Source organism: Homarus americanus, unplaced genomic scaffold (assembly GCF_018991925.1).
Source record: "Homarus americanus isolate GMGI-L3 unplaced genomic scaffold, GMGI_Hamer_2.0 scaffold24922, whole genome shotgun sequence".
Classification (NCBI taxonomy): Eukaryota; Metazoa; Arthropoda; class Malacostraca; order Decapoda; family Nephropidae; genus Homarus; species Homarus americanus.
In genome coordinates this window covers 3,571,114-3,597,427 of record NW_024722610.1, presented here as the reverse complement: position 1 = coordinate 3,597,427, position 26,314 = coordinate 3,571,114, and the positions used below count along the sequence as shown (strand labels likewise).

The 26,314-nt window shown below is 37.5% G+C and overlaps 1 protein-coding gene across 1 annotated transcript; it reads left to right on the top strand.

The window, feature by feature from the left end:
• The first annotated feature begins 1,489 nt into the window (after positions 1-1,489).
• LOC121862891 (ubiquinone biosynthesis O-methyltransferase, mitochondrial-like) lies at positions 1,490-22,663 on the top strand. Its single transcript, XM_042361286.1, has 9 exons — positions 1,490-1,508; positions 4,063-4,162; positions 5,200-5,313; positions 5,823-6,149; positions 6,811-6,937; positions 10,917-11,026; positions 14,721-14,853; positions 16,542-16,701; positions 22,477-22,663. The coding sequence occupies exons 3-9, from the start codon at positions 5,219-5,221 to the stop codon at positions 22,602-22,604; spliced, it is 1,080 nt and encodes a 359-aa protein (XP_042217220.1). The 5' UTR covers positions 1,490-1,508; positions 4,063-4,162; positions 5,200-5,218; the 3' UTR covers positions 22,605-22,663.
• Positions 22,664-26,314: the final 3,651 nt, after the last annotated feature.

Genomic DNA, 26,314 nt, shown 5'->3' with positions numbered 1-26,314 from the left:
CGGCTTCTTCAATCTTGAGCTGTGACCCCTTGTGGGGCGAGCGTCCGCCAGCTCCAAGTAAGGTCACTCAACTGAGTAGTGCCCCTTGAGATGCTTCTACACCTCAATTAGGTCACCCCTTGCCCGTCTGTAGTAAAAGCTAGGCAAGTGCAGGCGCTCCAACTTTTTTTTTTAATTTATTTGCAAGATATAATCATAAATTACCTGCACCTATTCATCACATGTTCTATCATGTTTTTCTGTCCATATACTCTTCAGACTGGAGGAGACCATGAACTTCTATCCCAAGGTATACGTGATTAAGGGGGGTGGAATTCTGTGTTGTCTTCAGGATCTATATTTGCTATACTTGAAATCCTGTTCACTCCATCTCTCTTCATGTAACTCCACAATACACCACGGTAAAGATCACTGCATCTTTTATGCAATACTTGTATTGAAGGTTTTTGACGTTGGAAAAGAAGCTTTAAGTAATTAAACTTTGGCAAAATATAGTTGAGATTGTGGAAGTATAAGCTTTCTAGAATAGATGAAATTGTGTGAAATTTTTCCTCCATACTTATGCTGGTAAAATATAGTTTCAAAGGTTCCCATAGCTCTATCAGTCTCGCAACTGCCATGTGATAAGGAAAAATTACGTGAATGTATGCTAAAAACTATATATCATTGAAGAGACTTGTATGTAATTTCCGGAACAAATTAGTTACTATTTTATTTAACTTTAATAAATACATCTTCTATTCTTCATTTATTTTATATTTTCCTCCTTAAAACATGTGTGAACTTATTGTTTGCACTCTCTTTAACTATGAATTCGCAGTTTCCCCTTCGAACTTCGCGCGCTTTTTTAGTTCACTTAGCAGACGAGAATGGTATACACCGGCAACATTGATACACAGTGTATGCGTGTGTGTATACATATATTTTTTCTTCATAAAATCAATAAAAATATTAAAGATTAAAAAAAATTGGATCTCTGAGGCAACTGTTTCGTTTGCCTCAGGATAAATCCAGCACTGGGTGTTGAAAATTTTATATAAGTTGGCAACTTCTAAATATCAACCATTATTTTTTAATAATAACCTCGAAAGTGTAGTACATCAGATATTGTTAATTAATACTATATATTCAATCAATTTGATATATGAGAATAAACAGGATAAAAAGTAAAAGAATGAGGTCTACCAAATTGATGCAACGCTAAAAACACTATTTAAAATATAGCTAAGGATTTTTTTTGTATTGGAAGTACCTGTACCTGTATTATTGTACGATGTTAAAAGAATACCAAAAACAAATTTTTTTTAAACACGACATAACCAACTTAACTAATCTTTCTTAACAATCCTAGGTGGAGCTTTTCTTTTTGTAATTTTATTTTATGACATTTGATTTAGTCTACCTTAAATAAAACAAATTTTAAATAAATCAGTACGGCTTGTGGTCGCGGTACACATTTAACATTAGTTAGTGTTAGTTTGCCCTGTGCGGTCAGAAGTACAGTAGGTGTAAGTTAGTTTCTTCTGGAAAACTGTATTGTTTGCTTGACATTCTCAAACTGTAGAATTAGACGTGGAGAATATATCAGCAAAGTAATTAACATATTCAGTATTTATTTTCCAGTTTTCAGAAATGTACTGATCCAATGAATGTTCCTTTGGCTGTAGTGTGACTTTGTTTATCACTTTTATAACAGTGCAGAAGTAGAATCGTCATACATATTCACGTTAGTACGGAATGTGGATAGTCAGTGCAGGTATTATACAAGCACAAACAAACAGTAGGTAGATGCAACTAGGGGTAACCTAAAAAAACAAAAATGCTAAAAGCCAATTTTTGTTATCCCAACACGTGAAATCAATTTATGGTATTTATTTAGCAATTATCGTAGTTGATTATAACCAATTTTTTGTATTATTTTCCTTAGGACATAGCGCGCCCGAAAGTTATAAACTACCGACACATTTAGATCTCACTACTCTGAGCATTTTGAACCTCATATATTGTACGTATACATGGCGGAAATGGATATTAGCGACCAAATTTTATTTAATTGATTTTACGTAGGTTTCAGTCTTTGTCTTTGTGAGGAGATGTTATTGCCGCATCCCGCATGAGCAATATTGACTGACGTCATCCAGCCGTAACCAGTGATGTATCGATATCGTCACGCGAGTTTTTTCGACAAATCACATTTGATTATTTTCAAAGGAAGCAGCCTGGGTAATTTCATTTACCAGTCTCACAATGGCCATGGTGGAGGTTGGTTGTTATTTGTGCTCCTACGATTATTTTTAAGTTTATTGCCGAGTTTTACGAGAAAGACGATCATTCTATGCAATTCTTAAGTATCCCTGGTCCTTCCATTTCTAACTAAGGTATTATACTTTCGGACATGGCGCACCCCAAAGTTTTTAACTCCTGAAACATTTGTGTTAGTTTAAGGTAGGCCTACCGGGGGTCCGGGGGTGAATCCCCCGGCTAGAGGTGACGTTAGGTTTTGTTAGGTTAGATGACTCGTTTTTGTTTCTCTCCCACCCAAAAAACCCAATTTCCCAGGCTCTCCCCCATTATTGTTGGAGTGGGGGCAAAAACGAGCAATTTCCCCCAAAAATGAAGGTCAGATTCGTTTGGAACACATCAAGATACACTGGAAAAACATATTGGTCAACCCCTAGGGACTCGTGTCATAAAGTAAAAATTTACCTATTTTATTATGTTTCTGTACTATGGAATGGTAATTGATTGATTGTAGTAATTACATCCCTGGAAACATACTATGGAATGGTATTGCAGGTTAAATAGGATTTTTTTTTTTTTTTAGGCACAGGCTGGTGCCACTATAGCGTGCTGTCTACTGGGACATTTACACTAAAGCGTGCGGTCTACTGTGACATTTACACTACAGCGTGCGGTCTACCTGGGATATCTACACTGCAGGCTGCAATTTAGTATTATCATATAGTATTATTTATTATATAGTAGAGTTTTATGATAAAAAACCCAAAATAGTGATAAATAATTTTTTAATGATCATCATATAAAGAAAACATATAAAGATGTTGAATAGCATAATGTTAATGACATAAACTTGTTATCATATTCTTTGTAAATGATAAACCTAACCCCACCCCCTTTTATAAGGTTGGTTAGGGTCCTGGTGTTCAGGTAGTCAGGTCAGGTCGGGTCCGTAGACTACGGAAGATATGGGAGGATATGAGAAGCACGGCCGGCCAGGCCTTGATCCAGAACTTGTGTGCGTCCATGCCTAACAGGCTAAATTGCTTCATTGACATAGGGGGTGCCTGCACTAAATATTGATAGAAATAATATGACAATCACAGATTACACGTGTTTACCTATCATAGGTAAGGTTAGATTAGGTTAGGTTATTTGAACATATTTTATGTGAGAATCAATGAATGCAATTCCTGTGTTTATATACTGTACTATGGTTGTAATAATTATATACCCCATCTTCCATCTGCCATGAATATCAACCTCGTCTTGCACACCAAAAATGTGTTTACCTTAAAATAATGACCATTTTACTGCATATCATTAACCTATGCTAGAACCTTATCAGCTTGTCAAAGACGTGACTGTGTGTTTACGTCTGTTACACTAATAGTATAATGATAAGCATTCACTCATAGGCCTTTATATTGCCAATACCAATTGGCAATGACAATTGCTTTTAATATTAATTCGATTATTTTGTGTCTGCTCTATTTGCATCTTGTAACACATTGTACACACAAACACACTGAAACACCTAATGGTAAATACTATCTACAGAGTAACTAGTAACTCAGGAAGCCAGGGCTACCAACATCCACTTTGACTAATAATTGTTTTCAGAATTCTGGGTTCAGTGTGTCATACTGTAGGAACCTGTAAAGGTGCATAATAATATTTTGCTGACTGTACATTGGCTGGCTGCTGCATTATTCAGCGCATTTTGGACAAGGAAGAAGCAGCCGCTGTCATTTTTAGGGTTCACAGTGTTTTTGTTTCATCTGTAAAGTGTCTGAGATGTAATTCAGTGTCAATACCGTGTAGATTGCAATGCATGGTACTGTAATAAGGGGCGGATACTGACGAAGACACCACTTCCTCATTCAAGTCACATCACTCTATCCTCCTGTATCTCTTACTTAAGGTAAATTTCTTATGCACTAGGGTTTAGGTTAGGTTAGGTTTTTTATTATTTGTTTTTCATTGTTTTACCTTCCTTTTTCGATGGCAATGAATGTCATATTTGTATTTAACATGATGATTTACATTAGAAAAACCCATTTTCAATATTCAGTTGCCTAGTGTCATTTTCTAAATATTGACCTTTAGTTTTTTAGTTTTTATCTATCTATGATCATAAGGTGTCTTAATAATCGTTTCGGTCATCTGGGGAATCTTAGGAATTTAGGTTAGGTTAGGTTAGGTTAGATAGAGTTTCTGGGTTCTGTGACTATGTTAGGTTAGGTTAGATCAAAATCATTCAAAACACATCAAAAACCATCAGAAAAACATAGGGATGACCAAAACAATAATTTTACCCATAAGGTATGGTAGGTTTCTTTGGTTGGTTAGGTCAGGTTCTATTAGGTTCTGTGCATTGTCATATCATAAAATTGAAAAAGGGTTTTTGGTGTAAGCCATCTGCTCCAGGATTACCAAGTGTTTCATATACCACTCAAACGCTTCCAGTGACCATTCCCTACGTATGAACACTTCCAATGACTGTTAAGATTACTATATTATTTGTTGTGGATAAGATGAACCAACCTAACTTACCTATCCTAGGGTGGTCCATTGCATTGTTTTAGGTTAGGTTAGGTTTGGAAAGGATGTTGGGAAGTGTTTGGTCACTTTGGTTCCCGTGTTGGAAAGTATTTGTCAACAGTTCAAGTTTCACAAATGATGTCATGGTGGACAGGGCAGAATTATTTATAACAAGAAATGTCGAAAAATAAAATTACGTTAATTGCAAATCCTCTTCATCTTTTGGGATTTCTTAAGGTAGTCAAGGAAAAAGTATGTTACATAGAAATTATTTGAATAATTAAAACATAGGATTCATGGTAATGAGGTACCATGCCTAACAAAAAGTCTCTGTAGAAGAAAACTTGCTTCATATCTCAGGAATAGAAATAAATGGTGAAGTAATTGCAACTTCCTTACTTTTTATTCTTACTGTAGAAGTCTCCAGCAAGTGAGGATGATGTTAAAACAAGTGTTTGGAGTGACCACCACGAGGAGTTTACAATGGTTGCTGACTCCTGTTGCCTCCTCTAAAACTATCAACTCTTTTAGGTAAATTTTAGTGTCTGTAGATATTTGAAATGCTTCTAAAGCAATGTTACTGTACTTAACATTTTTGTAGGTTTGACAGTTGAATGGATACAGCATTTGTCTCCTGTCCTTATGGTCGATGGTTCATGCATGGGACATCCACAGTTCACCAAGCTGTGAATGGACACTTAACTTTATATTTGGAGAAGAGAAGGCAGTTGAGTCAAGTGTGAGCCACGTTGCCACCTTTTGTACTAAAATAGCCTTGGTCTACAGTGTTGTGAAATTTTGAAGTAATTTGCCAATGAATGCTGTGAAGACAGTGAGAGTGAGTTCATTTTAGACCAGACTTGATCAACACTGGCATCCAATGGTCCCCAACCTGTACATCAGTAATAAGCATTTAAAAATACTGCAACAATAGCAGAAACTTGTCTTAAGAAATAAGAAGGATATCAGAAAGGTTAGTTTGTTATGAGAAAAGAAATAGATGATTACAATTGCTTAAGTATATTGTTTTTCATTATCAGCAGCACTACTACTGACAGTCAGCAACCCAGCACTATTAGCACTCAAAAGTCATCGGCTGGGCATCCTGCTACCAACAGTGTGCGTGATACGGATACTGCTGGTATATCAAGTACTTTAAGTTCACAAGGATACAGCAGTAGCAGCAGTTCAAGTTCAGATGAATACAGCAATGGCAATTCAAGTTCAGATGAAAACAGCAAGAATGAGAATAGTAGATCAAAATCTACATATATTGAAGAAGAGGTAGCAAAGTTTAGAGCAATGGCAGACTCTTGGTGGGACCTACAAGGGGATTGTAAACCTTTACATTCTCTCAATAGATTAAGGTAGATAATTAAGCTTTTTATGAGTTATCTGATGCTATGTAATTTATATTAACACAATTGGCAATTCATAATGAAATAGAATTTTATATTTTTTTGGTATTTCCAGTATTGTGCAGTATTCGGTTTTTTTTACTGAATCACTTGTCAAAATTACATTACAGTATTTGTATCAGAGAATTATTCATAGTTTCATGTCTGACTTTGGTGATTCACTCATGGTCAAACAAGTTCTGGTTGAAAATCCAAGTTCTGAGGACCCTGATTAGTGACTGGAAGTACGTACAGTACAGTAATCTCTAAATGAGACCTGATGGACAGACAAGTCAGCAGTGAAGGCTGTGAGTCTTTGTTACCATTATAACATTTGTACTCATCAGTCCTCATTTATTTAATTACAGTATAGAACACCATTTCTGGGTCTACCCCAAACTGGGTATAAGCTCCCTACTTACCTCTGTTCCTGATGGAAGGTGTGTTACCCCTCCAATAATTCTAGCCTTTTTCTCATGGTAGTTTTTGTATTCAGCAAGTCTCTGGAGATGACAGGAAGATATAAACTACTACTTTAGACTTGTCTGTGCTTACATGAGTCGCCCAATCCAGGATCAATCCCTTGTGTTTCTTTCAGTACCATAGCACAATGTACATTTTTGCATTTAAGGGTTTCCTTGATTCGAGAGGGCTTGGTGCAGTCACGAATTACTAAGCAGGAATACATCGATGGCCCTAGACCATTAACAGGACTGAAGATTCTTGATGTAGGATGTGGAGGAGGCATTTTGTGTGAGGTAAGAAAGCATATTCATTGGTCATTCAGTTGTTATAAAATGTAGAATATGATGGAGATGTGATTGGACAAGGTGGAGGTATAAATAGATAAAATGGACATATGATTGGACAGAATGGAGGTATGATTGACAAGAGGGATGTATTATTGGATAAGATGGATGTATGATTGGAAAAGATGAACATATGATTGGACAAGATGAAGTATTGCCAAAGAAAGAAAAATGACAGCATAGTAAGCCGATTGTGGATGAAGAATGTTTGGTAAAACACTGACATTATGCAGTAATATGGTGAATGGTGTCCTATTTATTGGAAAGTTACTGTACAACATAGGAAAAATAACACAAGGTAATGATATATAAATATGGACACCATTTGCTGATTAAGGATACTGTACAGAAAACATAATACCAGTACAGTGACCCCTCCGTTAACGAACTCAATCCGTTCCAGAAAGTCGTTCGTTAACCGAAAAGTTCGTTAACCGAAAAGTTCGTTAACCGAAAAGTTCGTTAACCGAAACCATTGTTTCAATGGGTTTTTGGGTAATTGGTTCCAGCTCACCGAAAATTTCCTAAATTCCACAAAAATGGTAGAAAAGTTCACTTACTTTGAGGTGTGTATGTAGAAGGCTCCTGGATGATGATGATGATGATGGGATTTAGAATGGGGGTGGAGGAGAAGGAAGAAGAGAAGGCATTGGGGTGGAAGAGAAGTCACCCCATGGCGCCATTTCACCCATAAAATTTTAGCTCTCTGGTGTAATTCAAGATTATTTTCTTTAAATCAACACTGCAATAATTTGCTTGGAAACACAGAAAAAAGCATTTAGTTGGAGAGTCTCAAGCAAGATGTTACCTCCAGTGAAAACAGAGAGAGACTAACTCCTGTTTGCTGTGTTAAGAGGTTGGATGCCGCGCATTAAACTAGTCACTTTACCTTCAATTATGTTCAATAATTGTTAAAATGACTAAAAAATTGAATATTAAACTTTTAAAATTATTGAATAGTATAAACTTCTTGATATTTACTAAAATAGTAAATTTAAGCCCTAGAACCGATTAATGTATTGGCGGACTGATACTAAAGCTGGTTGCCCGGTCAGTGCAAGCGAAAACATGTTGAGGTTGGTTCGTAAGAACTTCGTTAACCGAATTTGTTTTCGTTAACCGAATTGAAGATCCTTATGGAAGGCAGTTCGTTAATCGAAATTACGTTAACCGAGGTGTTCGTTAAACGAGGGGTCACTGTACAGTGTATTGAGGATGATGATATCTAATTGCATGAGGGTTGGTGAGCTACTGATAATACTACCATACTAATCTTATAGACTATTTAGAGTAAATTTACCTGGTATTTAATTATACAGTTTCATGTAATTTCTCATGTTTTTTTGTTAATATGATTTTTTTTATATAAGCTGTTAATAACTACAGGTTGTACCTCTCTAGTCTGGCATTCTGTGGTCCAGAAACTCCCGTGGTCCGGAACGATTTTAGTTTGTCCAATAGGTAGATAGGCAGCTTTTTTTTCTTTTTTTTCTTATCTGAATTATTATTACAGGAGTATTAAATTTTTGCCCCTCAGGCCCCAATGTGGGTCAGTGACCTATGCCCAGGTGGGCTAATCCCCTTAAAAAAAAAAAAAACACAGCCGCGGGAAATTAAGGTTTGTTTACATCCGGCAGTTCGGCTGCTCTCTCCCTCACTCTCTCTGTTTGTCTATACAGAGTACAACATTTAACCCTTCAATATATATGAGCAGTAAATAAGTGTTGCTTTCATATTCTTATGTAGAGTAATGACGATATGTTTTCACATGAGCGCACTTACATACGCGCAGTCTCACTTTTTTTTACCATTAATGGTTAGCTACTTATATTGTTCCATTTATTAACATTAAATAACATTACAGGTACTTCAAACAACCATATTAATTTTTTTACATTAATTTTACTACAGCTAAAATCAAGGTCTTATTTTCTTGTTTTATATGTAGAACCAATCAGTCACTGGTTTCGTAAGCTTTAACATAAACAATGCCGGCAGCCGTCTCGTCTCCTCTAATATTCCACGTATTATTAATAAATTGTATTGTTAATTTTGCACACACACACATTAATTCAATATAAACAAATTCAGAAACATTAATTAAAATATATATGAACAGTAAATAAGTGTTGCTTTCATATTCTTATGTAAAGTAATGACGATATGTTTTCATGTGTGCGCATGCGCACTTACATACGCGATCTCTCTTTTTTCTTTACCATTATCGTTAGCTACTTCTATTGTTCCATTTATTAACATTGAATAATATTACTTAAAACAACCATATTAATTTTACTACAGCTACAACCAAGGTCTTATTTTCTTCAGTTTTATATGTAGAACCAGTCAGTCACTGGCTTTGTAATCAACGAAAACACTGCTGTGTCATTTCCTCGTGTGTTTCAATATTCTACGTATTATTAATGAATTGTATTGCTCATTTTGCACACGTAAACATTAATTCAATAAAAAAGACATTCAGTAATAAACAATAATGAATCTTTTGTACATAAGAGAAATGACGCTGTTTACACGATTATGCACGTCGTCTGCACGTTGGCGGGCCGTTCAAACCCGTCGAAATTCAAGTTTCCGCCGTCAAAATTTTTTTTTATTTATTTTTTTGTGTGTTCCAATAAAATACGTTAAGAATTAAAAACTCGCGAAATTTGAGAAGCTACTATACAACATTTAACCCTTCAATATGTCTTCAAAGAGACCATGATGCAGAGAAAGTGGTGCTAGTGCTTTCAAGCATAAGCACAAGTCACTATCTATCCAGGAAAAGGGTGAATTTCCATGGTCCGGCAATTTCCATGGTCCGGCACCGGTCAGGTCCCGAGGTTGCCGGATTAGAGAGGTACAACCTGTATTAGAATTATTGGATAATTAGATTTACAGGGGATCCCGGGTTACGAATGGGCTCCGTTCCTGAGGACATTTTTAAGTTGGAACACATGTGCATACCGTACTTACAGAACAATGTTTAAAATCCCACTATATCATAGCCTAAGTCCTTACTGTATATACTGTACATCTAAAATCACTTAATTTAAGAGAAAAGGAGAAATACAGTAAATGAGAGTAAAAAATAAGTCATCAGGGAAATAAAATATGTAGTCATCCCTTGGTTATAGCGCACTTGGTTATCGCGATTTTCGTTATCACGCCTCCATCAAAATCTGCACACCTGCTGTTATAGCGCATTTTTCAAGCCGAGAATTTTTTTATCACGCATTTGCCTCCAGGTGTTTTCATCCATTTGCTTCACCTACATCTATTGAGGATAAAATCTTTCACCTACAATTTGACAATAACACATTTGCTGTAATCAGACATATCTAAGTTGCCTCAACAATTGCAACCCCAGTTGCAATTTCAAATTCTGTGTCATTACTAAGGAATAACGAAGTCATGGGTGCACTCTAAGATTGAGAGAAAACGAAGGACTCAGGCTTCCTGAAGCAATGAGAAAATGGACTCCTCAGACGGGGGACTCAAATAAAGAAAGCATAGCTACATGTTTTGTGGACTACAGTATTGAGCATACCCTTTTCATCACTTTGTAATAAACCTCGCCATGCCTATGTGTGTTTCTGATACTTACCATAACATTATCTATATCTTTAGTGGGTCAAATGGTCATAAAATTGGGGTTGGGTCTTGGGTGCCTAGAACCAATTGGAATAAATCCCATAGGTTCTGTACTTTCGTTATCGCGTTTTTCGTTATCACGCACTCGGCGCGGTCCCAATTAGGCTTGATAACCAAGGGATGACTGTACTGTAAATTTCAAGTTTAACCCCGTTTGTAACGCCTGGCGTTCGTAAGTCAGACGTTCTTAAGTCGGGGACCCCCTGTACTACTTCTTCATATACAGTATAGAATTAAGAAGTTTGGTGTAATACTGTATCTTACTATTTTATAGCCCCTAGCAAGGTTGGGAGCAAGAGTTGTTGGTCTGGATGCTGCAAAGGAGAATATTTCTGTTGCCAGACTGCATGCTGACAAAGACCCAAGAGTTAGCCAAAATATTGAGTGAGCCTGAGTATAACCTTTCTTTTGTTGTTTCAGTATCTATAGATTTATTGTGTACAAGGGAGTGATATACTCGAGACAGGGACCATTCAAAATTTTTGCCTTTATGGTCCACCTAAAGATTACCTCCCCAGATAGTTTTTGGGTGGTTAAACTTAAGTCTGCTTAAATAGGTGAGCACTTGAGGAGCTAATCTCCAGGTGATTCGTAAAGGATAAATTTGTGAATGATTTCGTTCTCGGTTTTGACTACAGCACTGGTAGAGTACGAGGAGACTTTTGAGTTTATCCATTAAGTCAGTTGGCTACAATCCAGGGCAAACAATAATATAAATAACTGACTTTAATTTATTTAGTTCAGCTTTCTGCTCACATCGCCCACTATTGATATGGGTCTGCCAAGTGGAAGATTCCCAGTTAAAGCTTGAGAGCTAATCAAGTCTTGGTGCTGCACTAGTTTGTGCACACACCTTTTCTTGTTTCACATTGACTAGAGTAAATTTCCACAAGGCCTCACTCCAGTCATCTTACAGTTTGAAGTAGATTATTTTTGGACAGCGCCACTTTATGAACTGTTGTACATTGTGCTTACACCCAATAATTAACACTACAGCATGCCCTGACAATTCGCAGTCCTTGGTTATTTGCGGATGGCACCCTGGATGTACTCAAGAATGTCTGTGGGTAGTTTTAAAGTTGCCGCCATTTTCGCGGCCGGGACAGGGAGCCATTCGTTCTAAAGACAGTTATTTCTTTTACCTGCATTGTATGTGTGTGTGTCTCGGACCAAAGCTGATACCTTCTGCAAGAAGAAAACGGCGGCCCAGCGGAAACTTTGCAATGTAAAGAACGACTGGTTTAAAAATAAAGCATGTGAAACACAAAAATTTGCAGATCAGCACAAGATGGGCCAATCACTTGTGGCACAGCCCCCTCCGCTCATCCAATGGTAACTACATAATTAAAGACGAGGAAAGCCTCCTTCAGTGTTGGAAAGAGCACTACCATTCACTGATCAACCAAAACACCAATGTGGATGTCCTGACTACACAGCAGGTCTCTCAGCATCCAGAGCTCACCAACCTCAGCTATCCTCCATCCCTAGATGAGGTAGTTACTGCCATCAAACAGATGAAAAATAACAAAGCCTCAGGGCCTGTTGGAATCCCAGCTGAAGTGTAAAAAGCAGGAGGACTTCTGCTTACCAGCCGTCTTCACTCTCTCCTGGAGAATATATGGGAAAAGGAGAAAATCCCACAAGCTCTTAAAGACGCTTCCATCATCAATATTTATAAGAACAAGGGAGATCGGTCAAACTGTGGCAACTAGCGTGGGATCTTGCTGCTGTCCCAGAATCCCAATGTGGCTTTAGACCATCACGTGCCACCACTGACATGATCTTTGCTGCCCACCAGATACAGGAAAAGTGCAGAGAACAGTTTCGTGACCTGGCTTTCATCGACCTAACCAAGGCCTTCAACTCTGTCAACAGGGAAGCCCTCTGGTGCACTCTCAGCCGTTTTGGCTGCCCACCAAAATTCATCGCCATTGTGAGGCAACTCCACGATGGCATGAACAGCAGTGTCCTGCACGACGGCACCCAGTTTGAGTTCTTCTCCATCCAAACTGGGGTTAAACAAGGGTGTGTACTGGCACCAACTCTCTTTTCCTTTTTCTTGGCTTTTTTGACTTACTCATGCTAGTGCCAATTTAGCCGGTGGGGTGAACATTGAGTACCGGATGAAGGGTCTTATCAACAGACGACTCCAGGCAGGAACAAAGGTGTCAGCAGCTTCCATTACTGAGCTTCAGTATGCAGACAACCTCACCCTTGTCACTCAGACTGAACGTGACCTACAGGAGATCCTAACACCTACGCAGATGTGTATGCACACTTTGGCCTTGAGGTGAATGTACGTAAGACTCAGATTCTCTCTCAGCCTGCCCCTGGTTCAGCCACACCTCCACCACCCATCCAGGTTAAAATTACTACCATCTCTAATGTTCCCCACTTTCGGTATATCAGCTCCCACCTGTCCACCACCATGGACATCGATGAAGAGATTCAGCATTGGATCAGATGTGCATCTCAAGCTTTTGGAGGACTCCGAAACCGTGTCTTCAGCTGTAGGGAGCTGAAATTAGCCACAAAGTTGCACGTATATCGAGCAGTGGTCCTCCCCACCCTGCTGTATGGCAGCGAGACATGGATCACACACAGGAGGCACTTCAAGACACTTGAAAACTTTCACCAACGTAGTCTACGTTCCATCATCCGAGTTCGCCGGGAAGACAAGAGTACAAATGCCAGTACAGGTTGACATTCCCTTATCCGAAATCCTTGGCGCCAGATGCATTTCGGATTTCGGAAATTTTCGGATTTCAGAATGGTTAGGTTAGGTTTTTTTTTTATATATACAGGGATCAAACCACCCGGGCACAGGTCACTGACCCACATTGGGGCCTGATGGGCCCCAATAATAATAATAATAATAATTCATAGGTCTAGGTCGTGTTTCTCACTTTTGGTCTTTTTTTCATTCTTGTATTTATTATTATTATTTTATTATTACAGTATTATTATTATTATTATTATTATTATTATTTTATTTTTAGTGTTATTGTTATAATTATTATTATTATTATTTTATTTTTGTGTATTTTTTTTTATTTACTTTGAATAATAATAATAATAATTATTATTATTAGTACTATTATTATTACTATTACATTTTTGCCCCCCAGCCCCCAATGTGGGTCAATGACCTGTACCCGGGTGGGCTAATCCCTGTTTAAAAGAAAAAAGGAAAAAAAAAGTTTTGCTCCACCAAAAAAACCTTTCGGTTTTCAGAGGTTTTCAGAATTTCGGATAAAGGGTTGTCAACATGGGCAACCTACCAGTCCCGTATCGGCCTCTTTAGTCACCTTAAAACTCACTAACCTAGGTGACATCCTTAATAACTCATATCATTGTATCATAGCTGGATGATCGTCATACTCGATTCCGATTGACAGCAAAGTACTAGTAGTAGTTTCTACACACACACAAACACATATATACAATACAGGTAAAAGAAATAATTGTCCTAAGGGCAAACACATAAAGAGAATATACATTTCTTTGCTTACAAGTAAAAATATACCCTCCCCCCCTCAATCAGCAAATGATATTCGCGGATTTGGCTATTCGCAGCCATTTTCAAAACCAAACCCCCTCGAATTTTAAGGGCATGCTGTTCTTTCATTTCCTTATTCCGCTTGCCAAGCCAAATGAAAATTGGATCGTTTTTCTTGAAGTACAAAATAAATAAAATTTGTTTAACTTTAAATGCCCTTGTTGCATGAGGTTTCAAGAGATATTTCACTTGTGTTGATGATCATAGTTGCATTGTTTAGCTGGCTATCATTCATGGCAATAACCCTGCTTGTACGCTCATGAACAGGGCAAACTCCTGGACTTTCTCTCTACGTAACTCAGCCTTCAGGTTCATAATTTGTTAAAATCCAAGAGGTTAGAATTGGTTACCTATTTTTCTGAAATCACCTTTCACTTTCTTATGAAAATTTCTGAAATGTGGCATATATTTTGAATGGTGGTGTTTATTAGAATATGGGGTAATATTACACTGTTGTATAACTTTGGAACCATAGCTAGTAAGCAGTTTTTAATTCTCTATGTTATATATTGGTTTTAGGTATATATATGGTACAATTGAAGAGCATGCAGAGAACATTGATGACAAGTATGATGCAGTGGTTGCATCAGAAGTCCTGGAACATGTTGATGCCATTGATCTTTTCATTAACACATGTGCAGACACTATCAAGGTTAGTATAAGAACAGTAATATTGATATTTTCACCATAAAATGTGTCAATTTTTTTTATTAGTTTGCATCATATTACTTTTTATAACTGATACAGTGGATCAGGTGACTCATGTACTGTGTCATCGAGCTTATGTTTGTAGCGGGTCGTCACGCACCTCCTTTTATTTAAGCGGTGATGGTGAAGGCGAGTGAGAGGTGAACGGTAGCCCACTATCATGTTAGAGCGTCCAGTGATTCTTTGCCCCCACATGTGCAACATCTGTGAACGACCCTACCTTACACTACTTTTACTGAATCTAAGAAAGCTAGTTAGGGCAATAAGAGAATTAGCAATTGTGTCTCAGTCACAACCCCTAAAAATGGAGGTCGATAGCTAAGAGTCTTCTGTTACACTACTGTAGGTAGGTAGTAGGTAAGAGGCAGCTATCAAACAAGGAGGTACTACCACCTGGGAAGATATTGGAAGTATAATGTGTTGTCTAATGGTAGACCCTGCTGCCATATGGCATCACAAAAATTGTGACCAAGTCCCAGGTTGCTGATTTGACTTTCTGCCTCATTCACACACAATTTCAGGATCTCAATTGTTTCTCTTACTTTGACAACACAACACACATAAATCATTTCTCACTACAGTATTGATATATTTTTTTTTATTATGTATTTTTTATGGTTATTATTATTATAGTATTTTTTATTAAAATGTTTATTCATTATTATCATTATTATTATTATAATAATAATAATAATAATAATAATAATAATAATAATAATAATAATAATAATAATAATAATAATAATATTTTCGCCCCCCAGGCCCCGATGTGGGTAAGTGACCTGTGCCCGGGTGGGCTAATCCCCTAAAAAAAAAAAAAAAAAACCTCTCTGGCTTAATTTCTCAGTTTCCCATCACATCACCTGCTGTTTGGATAGTTCTCAGGTAAATCACTTGTTTTCCGCAATTAAATGCTTAATATGTCTATTTTGAGATGCTTGGATGAGGATTAGTGGATTGTCTCTCAATCTTAATTTATAACTTGCTTAGGTTTGTAGGGCACATGTACACATATAGTAATAGCTCTCAGCTTTGGCAACTGGTTATATCTGGCTACCTCCTATACTGTTACAGGAGTTATAGTTGAGCTGGGAGTGATCATATCTCATGTTTTCTAGTATTACTGGAATTCTACAGCATTGTACAATACAGTACAGCATATTTGTACAAGTGAAGGTTTCCTAGGAACCCTGAGGGTCAACCCATATGTTTGTCAACACCAGTACACAAGTTGCCAGAACCACATTTTTTATGTGTGTGATTTCGCAGAGAATTTTCTTATTTCGGACATTTTGAAGAGAAATGTTTATAAAAGCCTCTTCAAATCTTATGAATAAAGTTTCTTAGCTATACTGTACAGTATTTTCACATAAAAAGTTTTTTTATTTCTTATTGCGATATTTTGAGCATAATTGAAAGCGTTTGAAAAGCTAAAGGAAGGAATTAAAAAAGTACAGTACTATATTAAAGTGTATGAATTATTTTGTGGCAAAAGATGAAGAAAGAATGAAGAAATAACTTCACATTGTGGATAATTATTCAAGTATTTTGACCTGACAGATTTTCTTGGCTTAATTTAAATGTACAGTTAGCATGGTCATGTAACCATAACAGCATTTATATTTCCCACAGCCAGGCGGTTCTATCTTTCTGACTACCATTAACAAGACAACATTTTCGTGGGTAGGAGCCATTGTCATTGCTGAGTATATGCTTCATCTCCTCCCTACTGGCACCCATGACTGGAACAAATTTGTTACTCGACAAGACCTTCTCTTTCTGCTAGAAAAAAGTTAGCACAGTATTGCTGTTTATAATATTTTAATGAAACAGTCTTCACTACTTTAATTAGGTTAAATCTTCTTCAGAGATACTCTACTGCATAAGTAATCTACTCATATATTTACATACAAGTACTGTACTGGATTTCCAGGCTTTTCCTGTTCCTAAAAGCTTTGGGGTTTCAACAGAGATTCTTGATCTGAAATGGATCATAAAGTCTGCCCCTGATGAGAATTTTCAGATAACTACAAAGCATCAAAATAGGCTGAGCCTTCTAGCAGGAATGTGGTTCACATCCATTAATTCAAAGGTATCTTATTGGCACATTACTATTCCTAGGAGAATTGGGATGATTTTAGTTGTGGAGCAGAAGAGATTTCCAGTAATATCAAGGGCTTCATGAAACTGCCATCAATAAGAGTTAGTCTTGATGAGAGCCTAATTTTAGGTTCTGCTGAAGAATCAACTTGCCAGGTTACTCAAATAGCAGTGAATTTTATTACATGGGCAGGTTTCTTGGTGAATAGAAAGAAATCTGACCTTTCAGTTTTCAGTGGGAGGGTTGTTACAGTTAGGTTGTGTGAGAAGACTGTAGTTATTTACAGGCCAATTTTAACAAGTTAGGTGATGGAACTGGGCCATCTCTCCTTGAAGTTGGTGTTGTTAAGACTCAATCTGTCTCTGAAAGCTTAGTACAGTAGTGCCCCGATTTACGCGGTCAATTGAACCCACAGGGTACCGCGGAAAGTGAAAACCGCGTAAAGTGAACAACAGAACATATGGGATTAATTCCAATAGAGACTGGCCCGACCCCCAAACTCCACTTTTTCCGACACAATACCTATGTTGTAGTAAAAATAACATCTAAATTTTATGATGGTATGCTCACACAATTAATATTTAAGAGAAATACAGTCGCCAGGTTAATGTCCATTCAAATAATGGACTCAAATCCCCCCCCCCTCTTCCCAGCTCACTGGCCCCTACCTCTCTGATTAATTTTTGGGTGAAAACACTAGATTTTAACGTTTAGTAATAAATAATACCTCAGACTAAAGTTAGGATAATATAATTGACATTTCTGGATTCCTTGCAGGTCAGGGAATATTTTGAATGTAAACTTCATATATTCTGCACAAAAGATAAAATATTTGCTTTGTGTAAACCAAATTATTACATTAGATCTAAAATTTGTATGTCTAATGCAAAATCCATGATGTTTATCTTCAAAATGATCATCATATTGTAAGAATTCCAGCAATGTAAATTATATTCTGGCCGGGTAATTTGTATGAATTTTATGAGCTAAATAAAAAAAAAATTATACTTCACCGCGTATATGAGTAGATGCACCGCGGAAAGTGAAAGTCCGGTTCTGGCAAGGTACCGTGTAAATGAGAAATCGCGGAAAGTGAAACCGTGTAAAGCGGGGTAATACTGTACTGTATAAAGACACATTTGTTCCTTTCCTTCCTAGACTCTAATCAGCCTTGAAATGGTGGAGGAAGTTGGAAATGTTGTGAACTGCAATTCCATGGTAGCTTTTGGACCATGATTCAACATGTGGATGGATGAGTCAGACCTTATTTGTATATTAAATTAATCTAAAGGACCCGTTAGAAAAGGCAAGTGGTTTGCTTCTCTTCAGAGCCTCCACATTAATCTGAAGGAACTTTTGGTTCTTCATTTCTTCCTTTGATTCAGAGGGGAGGTCAAATATGCATGTACTGTACTCTACATCATACTTTTTCCAACACTTGAACTACAAATATCTAAATTCTCAGTCTTTAAATTGCATCTAAATATTGTCTTGTAGATTCCTATGTATTGAAAGATGTTTAAACTCATCATTGGACCCACAGAAAAATATTGCAAATCTGCAATATTGCTTCACTTTCTCTTTTACAGGTAATTTAACGGGCAATGTTTGGTGGATTTGGTATCCTGTGTACTGCACGCAAGGCCGTGGGCTCGTAACACTCATCTTGCCCGCGGTGGCCACCGTTTCTCTGTGGATGTCGGTCACACTAGACTAACCCGTTATTGTACAGTAGACTCGCAACTTACGCATATTTTTCTTAAGCTGTTTCAACTATATGCTGATTAAAATTAGGTTACAATTTCCATTTTCAAACTCTAAACTTTCAAAATGGGTTGCAAGCCTGCCAAATGCACCACCCCCGCCATCCCACTTGGTCACCTCTGTCTGTCTCAGTTGCCACGCTTGTATCGTCGGAGTAACAGCTGCCTCTCATGTGTGTCAATTTAGTGCTCTTAAACCTCTCTCATTCTCGTTCATAATGCCCAAACACAAGCCAACCTCTGCCTCTGGTCCTCCAGCAAAGAAACAATGCTCTGTAATGACCCTGGAAGGAAAAGTGGCCGTGTAAAACTTAATAAAAGGCAGCTTGTCGATCGCTGCTATGGCACGGAGGTACGGGCGGAACTAATCAAGCGTGAGTTCCATCAAGATTCGGGAGAGGGAAATTCGTGAAACCGTGTCTACAAGTGCCTCATTTACTGCTAAGGTAGTTAGCCAGGTTAGAGATGTAACTGGTGAAGGTGGAGAAGACATTAAACATCTGGGTAGAGGATATGAACCAGAAACGTGTCCCCATCGACGGCAATGTGCTCAGGGAGAAGGCACCGTGTCTTTATGACCAGTTTAAATCTGAGGTTCCTGAGGGCGAAGCATCCACCAGCTCTGAGAAGAATTTTAAAACCAGTGCAGGTTGGCTCAACAGTTTCTGGAAGCATTTCAATCTGAAAAATATTAAGACTCACTGGTGAATCGGCATCGGCGGACGAGGCAGCTGCACGGGTGTTCCCAGAAGAATTCAGGAAATTGATTGAGGAAAATGGATATCTTTCAGAGCAGGTCTTCAACGCTGACAAAACAGGTTTGTTTTGGAAGAAAATGCCAACCAGAACCTACATTTCTAAATCTGAGAAGCAGGCCCCCGGGTTCAAGGCCGCGAAGGACCACGTCACCGTCCTGCTATGTGGTAACACAGCAGGGCATATGATCAAGCCAGGCTTGATTTATAGGTCTGCCAACCCTTGTGCTCTGAAAGGAAAAAATAAGAATCTCTTCCCCGTCTACTGGCAGTCAAACAAGAAAGCCTCGGTGACAGCAATGCTTTTCCTTGAGTGGCTCCACAAATGATTTATCCCCGAGGTAAAGAGGTACCTAGAGAAGCTGGGACTGCCTTTCATGGTGTTGCTGGTCGTTGACAACGCACCAGACCACCTGGATGCCATAAAATTCGCACACGACGTCGAGGTAATATTCTTTCCACCCAACACCACCTCCATCCTCCAGCCCCTTGGCCAGGGCGTGATTCGGTGCTTTAAGGCAGCGTACACACGCCTCACCTTCATCCACATTCGCAGCACCATGGAGGACAGCATTAACAAGAGTGTTATGGCATGCTGGAAGGATTTCAACATTGCCAATTGCTTCAGTTTTGTGAAGGAGGCCATGGATGCACTGAAACCAGTGTCGGTTAATTCATGTTGGGGGGCACTGTGGAGTGACTGTTTGCGTGACTTCAAAAGATTCCCTACGATCGACTCTCAAGTAAAGCACATCGTGAAGGTGGTCAGGGCTGTAGGCGTGATGGGTTTGAAGATATGGTCGAGCAGGAAATCGAGGAGTTAATTGAAGAGCACAGGGAAACTGACTGATGGTGAGTTGGAGGAAATAGTGATAGCGGACGAAGAATACGGCTATGGCGACAATGATGAAGAACAAGAAGAGCCAACATGTTGGGAAATACACAAGTTTAGTGAAGTGTTTCAGGTGGCCAAGCACTTAAAAAACTTATTGTCTGAGTATGAACCCTCTATGGAATGCAGCATCAACTTCTCACAAGGTCTTACAAGCCTTATGGCTCCGTATAAGAATATGTTCCAGCAGCTTAAGAAACAATAACGACAGCTTCCCATTACCATGTTCTTTAAGAAAACCTCAGCATCAAAATTGTCAGCAGATCAGTCAATGCCCTCAACTTCTTGCAGTGACCTTGAGCTGCCCACACCCTCCACTGTATGGTTATCTGAGCTTGACGATCCCCCCACAGTGATGTGGGAAGGGGATGAATAATCTCAAAACAACAACACATGTCTGTCTACATACAGGTAATGTCTGTGTTCTATTAATGCTGTTATGCACAGATGTTGATATTACACTACAGTAGTGATTTATGAGTTCTAGTGTAAATGTATGTATATTAAGGGCGATTTAAGGGATTTTTAGGAGTGTTTCTGACTTTACACATTTTTTGGCTTTACACTGGGTCCCAGGAACGTGACCCCCGCGTAAGTTGAGAGTCTACTGTACATCATTCTTTTTTCTCACAGCCAAACTGTGGAATGCTCTGCCTTCTTCTGTGTTTCCATACTCATACAATCTGTCTCACCTCAAACAGATGGTTTTCTGGCATCTTCGTGGTGTAGATTAATATAATCTTTTTCTTTTCTATTTTTAATTTCTTTTTACTCTTATTTTTTTGCCCCCAGACCCCGTTGTGGGTCGATAACCTGTGCCCGGGTGGGCTATTCCCCATAAAAAAAAAAAAAAAAATCTTATCAGCTTTTTACCAAACCCTTAGATTTTGACCATTGTTTCACCATTTGCTAATTATTGTTTCCTAAACTTCAGCTGCTTCATTAATAAAATGCTCCATAATAATATGAGCCAAGGCTCTTGGAAATGATATTTAATGGTACAAGTATTCAATTTACCTGTAAGTTACAACACTTGTTTGTGTAGTACAGGATATGAAATACAATGGTCCCTCGGTTAACGAACACAACTCGTTCCACAGAGTTGTTCGTTATCCGAAAATTTCGTTACCTGAATCCATTGTTTCAATGGGATATTGGGTAATTGGTTCCAGCTCACAGAAAAGTACATACAAAGTAAAAAAAAAAAAAAAATGCAAAAGTACAGTTACTTTGAGGTGTGTATGTAGAAGGTTCCTGGTTGATGATGATGATGGGAATTAGAAGTGGGGGTGGAGGAGAAGGGAGAGGAGAAGGAAGTGGGGATGGAGGAAAAATCACCTTTCAGGGGACCCATGCTTGAAGCAGTAATTTCACCAATAAAATTTTAAGTTCACTAGGTGTAATTCAAGATTATTTTATTTAAATCAACACTGCACTGCTCTATATATTATCAATATGTTAACTAAATTTCAGAATGACCAATAATTTTAATGTAAAAATGCAAAAATATTCAAGACACCAACAAAATTGATGTTCACTCCACTGTCAACAAAGCCAAACGGACGCCTGGTGGTTGAGTCAAGCGGCTGATGGGCGCATAAAAAACTAGTTCCCTGTACTGCATATATTATTATCAATATGTTAACTAAATCTTTAAATGACTAATAATTTTAATATAAAAAATGCAAAAATATTAAAGAGCTCATCTTTCTTGATATTTACCCCACTGGAAATGAATGTAAACATAGAACAGATTACTGAATTGGCAGTCTAGTCCATCAGCTGATCAGCTGATGCTCACAACAAAACGTGTTGTTCGTAAGGATTTTGTTAATTGAAGTTTTGTTCGTTAACCGAATTGAAGATCCTTATGGGAGGTAATTCGTTAATCGAACCATTCGTTAACCGAGGGACCACTTTAGTAGAACATACAGTATACTGTATCTGGTAATATTATGGCTTGTTGAGGATTCAGAATCCATTCTTTAGTCTTGACAGTACAGTACAGCACTTTATTTATGGCACTGAATATGAAAACATTTCCTCTCTTCCACAGGTGGGTTTGTGACACGAATGGTGCATGGAATGGCATACAATCCATTGGTCAACAAGTGGTCTTGGCTGTCAAATACATTAATCAATTATGCTGTACATGCAGTAAAAGAAAGTGACAGAGGTTTATAATGCAATAAGTCATTAAGGTTGTGTATATATATATATATATATATATATATATATATATATATATATATAGACTCCGACTTCAGACGGGGTTAGGACCCAAATCCAGGTAAATAAGTCCGACAGATTTTTTTTTTTAATAGATAATCTACAATGAAATACAGTACAGTAAAAGTAATGAATAATGAGGAATGGTTACAGTGTGACTGAGCACTTACCTTTAATGTAGTCAGCTGAATGCACATGGGGCCCCCATAATTTTCTAATTATTCATGGAGACTACATTAACTGGAAACGTTTCGGTATAGAAAATGCATGCGTCATTTGAAGAAAATAAAAAATAAAAAAATAATTTTTTTTTTTTTTAAATCTGCGGCGGTTGCAAGTCCCGACGGTCATAAGTCGTAACAGTCGTAAGTCGGGGTCTGTCTGTATATATATATCCCTCGAGTAACGAACACAATTGGCTCCACAGAGTCGTTCATTAACCGAATCTATTATTTCAATGGGATATTGGGTAATTGGTTCCAACTCAGAAAAAGTATACATACAAAGTACTGTATACCGGTAATAGAATTAACAAAACATTAAATATAAACTAAATACAGTACTGTACTGTACAGTATACTGTACTCTGGCGACCTGTGGTGCAATGGTCAGCATTCTCGCCTCGCTAGCGAGCGGACCCGGGTTCGATCCCCGGGCAGGGTGAAACTAAGGGCAAGTTTCTTTACACCATTTGCCTCTGTCTACCCAGCAGTAATTGGGAACCTGGATGTTAATGATTTGCGGATCATATTCGGGGTAATGGTTAGCCAATGCAGTTGGCGAGTTGTCCGGTCTTCTCGGACTCTTCCTTGGCACTGGGTCATGCACTTTGTTAACTCAGGGTGTGGTTGTTGTGTTGGCGACAGCTCCTACACCTTAAATAAATTCACGCCTAGATGGCCCTTGGACCGGCCATCCTTGTTCACGAGGGGCAACCATTATATATTATTATACTGTACAATAATAAATAAAAAACAATAGAATACTGTATTTTAACTTACTTTGAGGTGTGTATGTCGTATTCCTGGCATGGGTAAGAAAACTAAATATTTTGTTTGTCTACAGTATACAGTATATCATGAAACATGTTGACTTTTCTTATTTTTGTGCTACATATGCTATTGAAAACATGGTTGCTGGTGCATTAGAGATAAATCCCTTTGGTAAGTATTAAATTTTGAATTCTCACACAGTACAGAGCAAAAAAAGCTTACCTGTTAGTTTATATTCTCTCAATAATGGTGCACAATTAAAAATATTAAACAAATTCAAGTTTAGTAACAGCTAAAATTTGTAAACTAATTATTATGGCTATATGCATAAAAAATATTGTTCCAATAAACATATATGTTTGATTTTTGGTACTACAGTTGTACCCCACTTAACGCGGTCAATTGAACCCAGAGGGTCCCGCGTTAAGTGAAATCCGCGTTAAGTGAACAACAGAACATATGGGATTAATTCCAATAGAAACCGGCCTGACCCCCAAACTCCACTTTTTGAAGGCACATACCTATGTTGTAGTAAAAATAACATCTTAATTTTATGATGGTACATGCACTCAATTAATACTTAAGAGAAATACAGTCGCCAAGTTAATGTCCATTCAAATAATGGACTCAACTCCCTCCCTCTCTCACACTACACTCCCTGGCTCTTCCCTCTCAGAGAAATTTTTGGGGGAAAACCACTAAATTTTAATAAATAATACCTCAAACTAAAGTTAGGATAATACAATTGACATTGCTGGATTCCTTGTAAGACCAGGAATATTTTGAATATAAATGTCATATATTTTGCACAAAAGATAACATAGTTACCTAGAGAAAAATTTTTATCTAAAATTTGTATGTTTAATGAAAAATATATGATGTTTATATTCAAAATGATCACCAAATTATAAGAATTCCAGCAATGTAAATTATATTCTGACCGGGTAATTTGTATGAATTTTATGAGCTAAAACAAATATCTTCAGTTAATAAAAAAAAAAATAATCTTCACAACACTATCTGTCAATCAAAGTACCCCACCTTGCCTCCCCCCCTCTTCCAACCGCGCGGTCAGTCCCAACCCTCCCCCCCACCCCCCACCAATCCTCCCTTCCAGGGTTTTTAACATTTAGTATTAAATAATACCTCAGATTAAAGTTAGGATAATATAATTGACATTGCTGGATTCCTTGTAAGACCAGGAATATTTTGAATATAAATGTCATATATTTTGCACAAAAGATAACATAGTTAATTTGAGAAAAATTTTTATCTAAAATTTGTATGTCTAATGCAAAAATATGATGTTTATATTCAAAATGATCATCAAATTATAAGAATTCCAGCAATGTAAATTATATTCAGACCGGATAATTTGTATGAATTTTATGAGCTAAAACAAATATCTTCAGTTAATAAAAAAAAAAATAATTCTTCACAGGGTAACAGATGGTCGGTCGGTCCCTACCTCCCCCCCACCCCCCACCAACCGTCCCAAGGAGATGTGTGGGATAACCACTAAATTTTAATACATAATACCTCAAACTAAAGTTAGGATAATATAATTGACATTGCTGGATTCCTTGTAAGACCAGGAATATTTTGAATATAAATGTCATATATTTTGCACAAAAGATAACATAGTTAATTTGAGAAATTTTTTTATCTAAAATTTGTATGTCTAATGCAAAAATATGATGTTTATATTCAAAATGATCATCAAATTATAAGAATTCCAGCAATGTAAATTATATTCAGACCGGATAATTTGTATGAATTTTATGAGCTAAAACAAATATCTTCAGTTAATAAAAAAAAAAATAATTCTTCACAGGGTAACAGATGGTCGGTCGGTCCCTCCCTCCCCCCACCCCCCACCAACCGTCCCAAGGAGATGTGTGGGATAACCACTAAATTTTAATACATAATACCTCAAACTAAAGTTAGGATAATATAATTGACATTGCTGGATTCCTTGTAAGACCAGGAATATTTTGAATATAAATGTCATATATTTTGCACAAAAGATAACATAGTTAATTTGAGAAATTTTTTTATCTAAAATTTGTATGTCTAATGCAAAAATATGATGTTTATATTCAAAATGATCACCAAATTATAAGAATTCCAGCAATGTAAATTATATTCTGGCCGGGTAATTTGTATGAATTTTATGAGCTAAAACAGGCAGTCAGGCAGGGTGGGCAAATCTAAAAATAGCGTCTCGAGCCGGACACTCACCGTGTATATGTGGAAAAAATCCGTGTTAAGTGAAAGTTCAGCTCTGGCGAGGCACCGCGTATATGATAAAACGCGTTAAGTGAAACCGCGTTAGGCGGGGTAATACTGTATATGTATTTTAACTATTAGGCACTCACGAAATGAGTAACAATGTGAGAAATTAAGTTAAATATGGTAAAAACTTCCTGGATGTATGTTTCTCCGGACTCCCAGCTCAAAAAAAATTTCAATTTTTTTTTTTCAAGACCAAATCACATCCCTGCTCCGAATCAATGACAAAACCCCAACGGACAAAACCCCAACCCATTATATGAAAAGTGGACAAACCCCCAGTCACGTATAAAATAATACATTATAATATTTAATTTTTTATTATTTCAGATTTGTCAACACAGAAAAAAAGGCACGGAAAAACCTAACCTAACCTAACTT